This window comes from Corvus brachyrhynchos, unplaced genomic scaffold (genome assembly GCF_000691975.1).
Source record: "Corvus brachyrhynchos isolate BGI_N302 unplaced genomic scaffold, ASM69197v1 scaffold164, whole genome shotgun sequence".
Lineage (NCBI taxonomy): Eukaryota > Metazoa > Chordata > Aves > Passeriformes > Corvidae > Corvus > Corvus brachyrhynchos.
In genome coordinates, this window is record NW_008237426.1 from 782,815 (window position 1) to 794,302 (window position 11,488).

Genomic DNA, 11,488 nt, shown 5'->3' on the forward strand with positions numbered 1-11,488 from the left:
GAGTGATACCTGCAGCAGCACATGAAGAAGACGTTTCCAGCTGGCTCATATCCAACAGACAATTAGCAGAGCCATCCCCACAGACAATCAGCAGAGCCATAGCTGAGCCCTGACTCCGGCGCGGAGCAGCTCGGACGTGTCCTGGCACATGCCGGGCACAGCCAGGTGCCAGGGATGCCATCACTCCCCAGTCCCACCTCCCTGCCAGAGTCATCACCCTCTGAGTAACACTGTTTGCTCCAGCCTCTAATTCCCCTCCCACACACGCATGGGGTGTTTTAGGGACATACTGCCCTGGCCAGCCAAGGGGGTGAGGGAAGGGGCTGATGGGGGGGAGCAGCCACCCGTGTTCTCCATGTCCAAGAGATTCCCAAGCTTTCCACTGTGCATGGGGTAACCCAGTTGGCATGGGCAAAACACCTGGACATAATTAGAATGCTTGGAAAAATGGTCATTTATTCCTTAGGCACTTCTTCTCTCCCTCCTTCCACAGATGGACATGTGCAGCAAGTAGGAAATACCTTATATACTGTTTAATAAAGGCTTGACTGCCTATTGAGCCTATATCCTTTGATACCTGGAGTAATTTATTTGTAATAAAATATATCTAATAAAAGAAAATATTAAATAAAGTATCTATTTTGTATTCAGCCAAGGAAGCTGCCACACATGGTTACAGTAGCAGCTGTTATCTTCCCCAAAGTGGAAATGTTTTGTAACCAAGCACTTAGGAAGACAGGAGACAATTTCTGTAGACAACAAAACACTTTTCAAGTCACCAAACCACAGAAATGTGAAGATCTGATAATGTGGAGTTTGACATGGAAACAGCTGAGCAATTTTATAACTGTCTCAAAATCGCTGCTGTGAGACAGGAAAAATCACAGCTCTCACCTCAGCATGGGGAAAATGTGTTTTATTCTACCCTGAGACACCTACAGTGGGAAAAAAAAGGGGGAAAAAAGCTTTCTAAAAAGAAAGAAGTCTAAGCTATAGTCTGTAGCAGGATGGGAGGGAGCAATGGCATCTTCCCCATATTTATAATTCCACTGTCTCATGCAGCCCAGGTGCTGAGCTAAAAGATTTTTTATTCCCAAAGATGAACACAAAGCAAATACGCTGAGACCTGAGCCCATCCTGCTCTTCTGAGCCTGCAGTTCCTGAGGAGAAGATGAATCCCTACCAAAGTCAGTGGTGACGTCCCTCTAACAGGACATTTACTGCCCTCCTTGCCCTGTTGAGATGTTGTAACAGCTCATCTTGAAGCTGAACACTGCACAGGAGATCCCTGAAAAGGTTGATGGTCCACTTGGTTAAGTTTTTGCATCTAAAGGTGCCCAAATATCCTGGAAACATCAGCAAAAGAAAATTTGAGGGTGTGCTGCCCCAGGTCACCTTTGAATCCTCCTGTGCTCCAAAGCAGGACCAACCAAATCACTCCTGCTGAGAAGGTTTGGCATCTCCAGCACTGGAGGTTTTTGGAAAGCAAGGTAGGTAATGCATCTGAGCACTTAACAATACCCACAGCTCAAAACTCTCTTTTTGCCATTTAAGCCTTTTTTTGGTTACATTTCTTGTCCTAGGAGTGTTCTTGTGTCTCTTTCAAGACTGGCATTTCTGTGCCCAAAGTTCTGATGATTTAGAGCACAAAGAAACCCTTTTGTAAAGAGGGAAAAAATGGGAATAATCAGGAATCTGCTTAAAATGTTGCATTAGTACTGTGTGTAGCTAGTTTTACACTAAGAAAGCACCTAACGTGTAGCTGGATCTATTTTTAATATAGATTGAATTAATATATTTTAATATGCCTGGATAGTTCCCCATTAAGGCCCAAAAGGCTTTTCTAGCCTAAAGCAGTCCATGAAAAATGAGATTTCACTGGTATTTCCAAGAGTTTTTTAATCCATGCCCTTCTTTTTGGAGCAAAATCTGTCTTCCTACCCTTCCCTGCACTCGCCACCAAAGAAAGCAAAGGCCCAAATCACCTTCCAACCCAGCAAGTCGAGCTGAAGTGATGAAGACAAGGTTGTATCAAATTATCCCTGCATCCACACCTTGCATTGCTCAGGAAAAGGGAATTTCTATTTCAGGCTTCCAGGTAACAGCTGCCTTTAAACTGCATTGTGCCAGCTCGGCACCTTAAGTGACTTGTTGATTAATAAAGGTCACAGTGCACAAGTTGGGTTAAAGAGAACTGCTTTAGATACACCAAATACAAAGACTTTTCTATATTGTGCCATCACTTGGCTCTTTAAGGAAAGAATACAGCCAAAAAAAGCTGTCACGTTGCTGTAGCCTCTTTTCTGGGAAATAAGGGGGATTTTTACAAATAGAAGGTAAAAGGGTCTTAGGTTTCAGCTGGTGAGTGGCACGGGGCCGTGAGATTGTGTACGGTGAATATGGGCTATTAAATTGTAAGATTTACTCCCTTCATCCAGCTCAAACACAGCCTGATCTGGTTTACACTTCAGGCAGAAAATTATTCTGATTTTTCAAGCATATTCCCTTTCCTTCAGCTGGAGTTTTTTGGAAAGATGGACTGATTTGCCTATCAGGTCTTTGCTCTTGTTAAGGAGAGTTTTGGATAATCCCCATCTACTCCCTATGGATGAATGTGACCAGCAGAGCTCCAGTCTTGAATCAGAGGTGTCTAAACTCAGTGCCTTGCTCCAGAGGACCTGGTGGACTCCAGGGAAGCAGCTGATGGTAAGGGAAGGGCGACCAGTTGGCTCCAGAAGCTGAATACCAAGGCACCTACAGGGAATCTCAATAAACTCATCAAACCAATTTGTTTTCCCTCTGTTCAGAGCTAATTGCACAACTCAAGACAAGGAGATGACCTTGGCTCCTCTCTCAAGGATGACATGGATGTATAACCTCATCTGACTTGTGAGAAAAGCCGAGTCCCCGGGCCCAAGCTCGCCTGTGGGGCCCAAAACCTGCTGGGTTCCGAACCCCAGTGCTACACACGCTCCAAGCCCACTTCAGCTTGCCAAGGCTGGAAGCCTGGGGAAGCAGGAGCACACCCCGTGGGAAGATGGGAATGATCTCTGAATGCAGAACAAGAATTACTCGTTTGCCTGGGCAGATGCCAATTCACAAACTACGGCAATGTTCTTCTTAGACCCACTCGTTGGATTTATCCTAAGAGACCCCAAATTGTGTGGACCAGTCTACCTAAGCGAGGTTTTAAGTGTTGAGGTCAACAATGAGCTCAACTTCCTGCTTCCCACTAAATTAAAAGTCTAAGCATCTCTTGAGTTTTATGAATTTCCTTTTTCCCACCTAAGGAACTGCAAACTAAACCCCCCAAAATCTCCCATACTGCTGAGCCAACTTAAAAATTTAAGTTAAATTGACTCATTAATTGCAAGTAAAATTACTCTGCTGATAATCATCTTCCTTTCCAATAGTTTCTTAGTAGTATCAGTAAGGCCACCTGGCACAACACCACTTAAAAAAATCTAAAATCAAGTAAAATTTAGTATCACTCCTTTTTGTTTTCTGATAGCAGCGTTGGGAACTTGTAGGGGAAAATAACGTAGTTAAATTAAGAATGAAAGCCTAAATTAAGGCCTAAATCACCTCTGGTCGCCCAACCTCACATGCTGCAGGAAGCACAGGCATCTGACAGAAGGTTTCTAACAGGAAAACCAGATTTGTGAAGATTTAACATGCACCTACTGTACTTACCGTGCTCAGCTCTGCAGAAAAAAAGGTCGTTTGCACTTACACCTAAATTTCATGAAGTTTAAGCAAGTTGGGCTGAGGCTGTGCCCATGCAGAGCAGCTCTATTTCTTTCAGCTTTAACACACAACATGAAGGAAGAGAATAATGGTAGGAAAGTAATATATCTAAACATGAGAGCACCAAATATCTATTTAAATATAAAAATAAAATAGAGTAGTGCAGGCAAGAGTGTCCATGTTGTCATGCAGGATGAGTTTATTACGTGACAGAGGAGTGAAGATGAAGAAATGGAGACCAAGTGCATCATTCCGTAAAATAACACTGACAATGCCTCTGTTTTAAGCAGAAGCCCTGGGAAACAACATTTTCACAAGATGAAGATATTTCTGAAGTCCACTGAAATCCAAATTCAGTTGAATTCCAGCTGTACCAGCCTTGTATCAGGAATATTTTTTATTATTGTCAGTGAGTAAATGGGGAAATTGCCAACAAAATGATTTTTGCGGGATCTCAAGAGATGTGGGTTTGCTTTTAATTTGACTCTTCCAACCCTGCCTAATCATTTCCCAATAGGCTGAACACTGCTCTGAGGCAGCTGGTTTGAGCAGGGAAGGCTCCTCAGGCACTCTTTTACCCTTTCTACACGGAATGCACCTGGTTTCCATTTCTGGACGTGTGAGTGTGATATCAGAGGGGAGGGCGGGTGGTGCAGCCTTACTGTACTTCTCCTCCTTGCACCTCTGCAGGATCTCTAAGCTCCTCTGATGCACTGGGTGGTGGAGAAAGCTAAAACTATCCACACTTTTCAAAACCGCACATGGCACTGCATCATCATGCCCTTGGGAAGCAAAATAAAAACAAACAAAAAAACAAATGGAGAGAAGAGAAAGATTTTATAAGCAGAAATCAGGAGAGGGGAAGGAACAAGCCCGAAAGAGCTCGAGGGTCACACGATTTTCGTGCTCGACACAATTGAACTGCGGTTTCCTCCACACAGCACCGTGGCACGGGAGCAGTGGGCTGGACCATGTCCCAGTCCCAATTATAATCCTCATTAGACAGAGCATAATCACTTAATAATCACTCCAAGATTATGTGGGCAAAAAGAGGATTATTAGATACATCTTCATTTTTATTAACTTATTTTTTAAATCTTTTCTGTGCCTCTGTCCGGTGTTACCTGCAAATCCCTGTCCAGATGTTCTGTGATGCAACCACCTGGAATTCTCATCTTGCATCCTAGTGCCACATTTTGCTCAGATTTTGGCAATTAAAAGGAAAAATGTAAATTATTTGCATTAAGCACAGTTCCCATATTCCCTGAGGGCAGAGAACACAGAGTCTGGAGGTTGGCACGATAGGCTTGAGTTGGAAGAAACAACCAATGTGTGGCCAAGGGGACTTCTGATGGCCCAGCTGTGAGCACAGGGTGGAGGAGAGGTGACACCAGTGACAATGTGCCAACAGGCAGAGCCTCTCTGTCATGGTTGGCCAAGTCCAGGATGTGCCACACTCCCAGCAAGGCGTGGGGAGGTCACCACGGAGTCGCCTTGTGCCAGCACCTATGGGAGCATTTCACACCAACGCATCAAACCATCGGAAAGGGCTGACCTGAATCTTCCACAGGAACACTGTCAAGGGCTGTCTTCCTCACCTTAACACCAGCGAGACCTCAGACACCGAGTTTTTGGTTGCTGGCACCTTTATTTGCATTTTTTATTGATTATTTTTGGGGGCAGTGGTTTTTTTGGTGACCAGCTTCAGGAATAAATCTGCAGAAGCCAGGGAGCAACCCTTGTTGCCCAAATCCAACTGCAGAGCCCATCGAGGGCAGGCACAGCCTCAGGACCACAAAACTTTCATCAGAGCAAGGATTTAGGTCCAGCAAAACCAAATCTCCACAGCCTAGTTTGTATGAACAGCACCATTTTTTTCCATTAAATTTTTGCTAACAGAGAATTAGAGGGTTTTGCATAAATGTGTATTGATGACAGCAAAGAAAGTGAATCAGCCAATTTTCTTTCCTAAAAAGCTTGATAGTGTTCCTTTAATCCAAGTTCACTAACAAATCCAGGTCTAACACGCAGTTCTATTGAACCACTTAAATCCGCATTGATAAACTCAGTAATAAAAATAATTAAAAATCAAATTATTGAAGAGTTCCACCCTTCAGCTAAGTGCAGCTTGCTCGATCCTGGTATCTTTGACTTGAGGAGCGTTGGCAGCACCATAAGAAGCATCACTTGGGCAGAACACAAAAGTACCAAACAAAATTCCACTTTGCTGCTCTTCACCTTCAAGTTAACGAGGACGATCACACAATCACCAAAAGCTGCACTAGGAGGGTATCAGGAGCACAAAAAAAGAAGAGTCCCCAAAGCCAGCAAGAAAAAATGCTGATTATCCTTCCAGAAGCATCTGCTTGGCATGAAGGAGACAACCAAAAGGATGATGTGGAAAGGAGGCAGAGCAAAAATTTGCAGAGCTGCTTGGACATAAGCCAGGGATTCTTCCAGAAAATCCCCACTGGGTATTGCAAGTGTACAAGCACGAGAGATGCAGCTGGGATTCAGACAAAGAGTGCAAAGAGCCTTTAATTAAAAGAAGCATCTTTTGGATATTTCCCTGCTCCCTCATTTCACCTGCCTGCTGGATGGGGAAAGGACCTCAGAAACCAAGAACGGGCAGCATGTCTTGAAAAAATATCTGTACAAATATTAAGTGTGTGCATGTGGATGAACGTGTGAGAGAGGCTTTTCTTACTCTACCATCATTTTATCAGAAGCTCACATCAGTGGGCAGGTAGATGCCGAAATCAGGCTAATTAAAGCCATCAAGGATTTTTTTTTTTATAAAAACCAAAATAAACCTCAAATATGTGCTGTCTTTGGTTCTCTGCTTCTATCTATCAATATGGGAGAATTTTAGTGATACTTTGATAACTCACAAATGTTTTCTGCCATGGAGGTGAAGCATCAATTTGGGGCTTTTCTGCATTATTTTGGAGAGAAGAAGGGACTTCCAGCATCATGTAGCATCATGCTACACCAGCCCATGGCACTGTCCTGACACTGGCTGAGCCTTCTGTCCACGTCCACCTCTTCCACAGCCGCCTGCTTTGGTGACAGGATTTTGGAGGACGACAACGGAACAGGAGATGAGTGTGAGGTCACACCAGCAAAAACATGATGGAAACACTGTTACTGATCTCACCTTGCTGAGCGTGACCTGGGCAAAGTCAGAATCCCAGAATGCTTTTGAGTTAGAAAGGACCTTAAAAATCATCCAGTCCCACCCCCTGCCACCTTCCACTAGACCCAGTTGCTCCAAGGCCTGTCCAGCCTGGATGGTCATGCTTGGACATGGTGGGTAGCTCTCCAAAGAGGGCAAGGACAGTGATCCCAGCTCTGCCACTGCTTGTAGGCTGAGGTTTTCCCACAGATGAGGTGTACCTCAGTATGGAATTTAGATTTAGGTCATCTCCTCCCAGTAGTGCTGCCTGTATAATGGAGACTTTCTCATGACCTTTTCCCAATTTGGAGCACACAGAAGATCAGGGTATAAATGATCGGAGGATTGTTGGGAAGTTTGAGACAAACCTTACCTGGCTTTCTGAGGGGTTTGTTTTTTCTTTGACTCAAAACCCAGAGGGTACAAAGCACAAAGCCATTTGAATACAGGCTGAAGGACATGGACAGATACAAGAGCAGCACCATGAAAAGGTTTAGAAATTCAGCCATCACCATGCATTAGTTAATGCTGGTATGGAAAGAGAAGGCGATACAAGAATTGAGTCTCAGAATTGTCTCAAGACCTCCTGGACTCACCCAGTTATTTATATATCTATAATCATATCTAGGTATTGATATAGATATATATAGAGAAAGAGATATAAGCAAGTTACTGCTACAAACTCTGGACTGAAAAGCGGGAGTGAGGAGATGAGCATGGCAGTGAGCAGGACCAGCTGCCAGAGACACAGAAAGCGAAGCAGGGCTTGAAATCAGCTCTTACTTCCTGAGATTAAATGAACTTCTCTTATCTCTTGGATCAGCTCATTTGAGTTCAGCCTGGGGTTTATGCAAGATGAAAATGCAAAGGTGGATTTTGGAAGCCACCTCTTTGAAGTGGCCTTTCTTCCAATGCCAAACATCTTTGCCATCTCCCTCTTTGGTTAGTCTGTCCAAAAACACTGCCTTGATGTGCCAGACAGACTCAGGCTCATGAGAATCAGCTCCTCTCTTATGCTGCATCTGACAGGTGTCAGAGGAAGAACTTCCAGAGCTGAAAGATGATTTTTTGCATTCTGCTCTTCTTGGGATTCTCTCCCAAGAAAATGATTCTTTCTGCTTGAAGAGCTTCCATCCCTGCACTCCTTGTCCCAGGCTCCCTCGCTCTCCACAATGCAAACCTCACTGATTGCAAAATAATTCATGGTGTGGCTCCGCACTTCATTTTAACCCAGCTGACATTTTCCCTGCTGAGGCTCTAATTCCATCATGGATTTCAAGCCCTCTTGTGCCCAGAAATGAATAGTAATAGCTTGTACTTGTCTTCCCGAAATTGCTTTATGCAGAGAAATGGTCTAAAAGCACAGCCAGGTCTTGCCTGCCACAGCATGATGATGCACCATCACTTCCCTTTAATTTAATGCCCCCGTGATCCGTGGTTCTGGATGACTGCAAAGCCATGAATTTTGCTAGACAAGAGACATGCTCTCCTGCAGCTGAAAGGGTGAACAGCTTGGAAAATGATAGGAAGATTTATTGCCTTTTTTTGTTTCCAGATCTAAATAAAGGCTCAAGAACTACTACAAAAATAATTTGCTATTTTTGTTGGATAATTTGTATGTCTCTGTTTGAATGATTTGGGTTTCTCTATCCATGCATCCTACAAAAAGGAAAAATTAAAGCAGCAGTAAAACGAAAATACTTCCTTATGACATGTTAAAATCCAAATGTACCTTGAAATGTGACTTCTGCAAAAAATCTACCTGTTATTTTAATGAGTTTTCTAATAGATGAAAAACTCCTAATAAGTCAGGCTACTTAAAACAGTGTAATAACATACTAGACCCGAACTGCCACTGGAAAACAGCTCCAGGACCAGCTGATGGGCACACGTACCAGTTTTCTTCTCCACATATCGTTTTCCAGCCTCCCTAAACGCGACCATGGCCCTGAAAAAGGCCCTCAGGACAGCCCAGCGGAAAACAGCCACGGGATCAATCCCGATCATGCCGCAGATAAAGGCGTTCCTGCTGCTCCGCAGGAGAGCCACGATGTCCGGGCGCATGTGATCCGTGTTCTTCTCTCGGAAATCCTAGGGAAGGAGAAGGAGGAGAAAAGAGGAAAATAAACAATGCCCACAAGATGCTCCAGGTGGGATCTTCCAGGCTATCTCTGGGCCAGCACAACTATTGAATCTTGTTTCTGTCTTTCTCTCCGGCTCCCGTATCAGATACCTCTTCATGACCATCATCTCTGATGCTTATCACGTGCGTTTATTGCATCAGAAACATGATGAGAGATTTGCAGCCGCAAATCCTGAGGCTGTTTCTCACAGAGTCTCATCTGCCCACCAGACTTCCTTCTGCTAATAGCTGGCATGAATAGAAATAGGGCCAACTTTGGAATCGTTCACGGGGGATTCCAGAAAGTACCTGTGGCAGTGGGATGCTGAGACCTAAGCACACATGACCTGTAGTAAAGGTGGCTAATGATGAGTAAAACACTGGGTTTTCTACACAAACGAAGGCCAGAGAGGCCACCAGACACCCGATTTCAACTCGTCATTGGGGCATAGCACTGAACTCAGTGCGCATCCCTAAACTCTTCCTGAAATGCCCACGTGGAGGAGAACAGGATGACCCAGTCCCTACCACCTTTTCATTTCCCCGAACACTTCTCTCCTGACTCTCCCATCTTCTTGAGACAAGTCCTCTCCAAAACATCTCTGTGGAGCCTCTGGGGCTCTCCTTCCCTATCCCAGATTTAGATGAAAGCAGCTGCCGGGGAACAGCTGGGTGACAGACCTTGACGCCGTACTTCACTTTGCCCGCGTAATGTTTGATGATGAAAGCCGGCTCCATCACCGCCGGGAATTCGATGTAGGAGTTCCCTTCGTGTTGACGCTTGAATTTGTCCAGCAGTGTCTGGTTTGTGGCTTGAGGAAAACTGAGTGGAGAGAATTGAAAGGAAGAAGCTGTAAACCCAACGGGAAAACTTTTCCACTTCTTTCTTGGCCACAAAAGGGAAAGCAGAGACCTTCTGAGCTTCCACTTCTGTGTCTGTTTCAGCAGAGCCTCTGGGTAAGAGAAAGCCAACCCTCCATCCTCAAGCTCCATGGAAATCTGCAGCATGGAGGTGTTATTTCCCAACTTTACCCAATTACAGTATCACTGGGAGACCATCACTGCTGGTTTCTTGTCAACGAGACAAGAAGTAGGGGAGAGACCTCAAATGGTGGGAACAGACCTCGTGCCCTGGGCCACGTGGATCTGAGGTGACCTCAGCAAAACCACCTGGCCTTTCCCTGCCTTTCACATGGAGGGAACTGGCACAAGCAGTCGATGGGAGAACTGTTCTGCTCAGAAGTTTCCACACCAAAGCAGCCCCGGAAGCCACACATTCACCCAAGAACTTCTCCCAGGACGATGGATGGATGCAACCAAGGATGCAAATCTGAGGTAAGTCCCTGATGCCCATGAAACCCTGTGGAAATGCAGCCCCTATGGACAAGTGCCCTCGCTTTATTTGGGTTCAATTTTTACCAGTAAATTGATAAATCCACCTTATTTCTCAACAACAGCACCTACACATCCTGCTTTAGCTCATGCACTTGGGTTCAGCACCTTCACATGGTCACACCCCAAGAGACAGGGAAAGAAATGAAGAGAGAAGCAAGGGAAACCTTTTCCCTTCCCTTTAATGGAAGAAATTCTGGAAAGGAATTTCAGTAATTATTTTTTAAGGCTTTTTGCTCAGCTGGCTGATTCTCCACTCTGTGTGTCGCCACCTCGAAAGCAACACTAGAAACACCAATCAGCCCAGTGAGCTATTAGCACCTTTCTGGGAAGTTGGTTTTTTTTTTTTTTTTCAGAAAACTGGAGGATAAACACGTTTTAACTGAAAAAACAAATCTCATTTCCAAAGCCAGCATTTTCCTACTCACTTGCTTTCCTCGTCCAGCAGATGGAGCAGCCCCGTTGGCTTCTTGCTGATCAGGTTGATGCAGCTGGAGTTGTCTATGTAGTCGATGTTGTGCCAGCTAATTCCTTCTGCTCTATATTCCTCCTGAAAAAACCCCCACAGATGACATAATGATGATTTGGTGCAAGCAAAAATAAAAGACAAAATCCAAAAGGTTTTGTGGAAACTGATACACTGTTTACCAAAACAAACATCTCTCCTTATTCTATCTATCCTTACTCCTGATATTCCATCAATGCTTTCTTTGATTCTAAAGAAAAGGATAAAGAACCTCTGGAACAACTTGAAACAAAGGGAACCACAGAGCATTTCACAATTTCAGATGCACCAGACGTTTGTTCGGACACAGGGTGGCTGTGTGGGAGTCCAAGGGCACCCAGCACTTGTGGACTGCCATTTTCCTTTTCCTGGATTGCTTCTAAACCACAGCACAGTCTGGGCTGGAAGAGGCCTTAAAGCTCATCTCATTCCACCCCCTGCCATGAGCAGCAACAACTTCCACCATCCCAGGTTGCCTCGTCCAACCTGGCCTTGGGCACTGCCAGGGATCCAGGGGCAGCCACAGCTGCTCTGGGCACCCTGTGCC

The 11,488-nt window shown here is 44.8% G+C and overlaps 1 protein-coding gene across 1 annotated transcript in view; it reads right to left on the reverse strand.

Moving 5' to 3' along the window:
- The window catches only part of MYO9A (myosin IXA), a 168,951-nt gene that overhangs the window by 37,009 nt on the left and 120,454 nt on the right, over positions 1-11,488 (reverse strand). Inside the window, 4 exon segments of the mRNA XM_017731129.1 lie at positions 4,375-4,529; positions 8,818-9,013; positions 9,726-9,867; positions 10,865-10,986. Coding sequence (XP_017586618.1) covers positions 4,375-4,529; positions 8,818-9,013; positions 9,726-9,867; positions 10,865-10,986 — 615 coding nt within the window.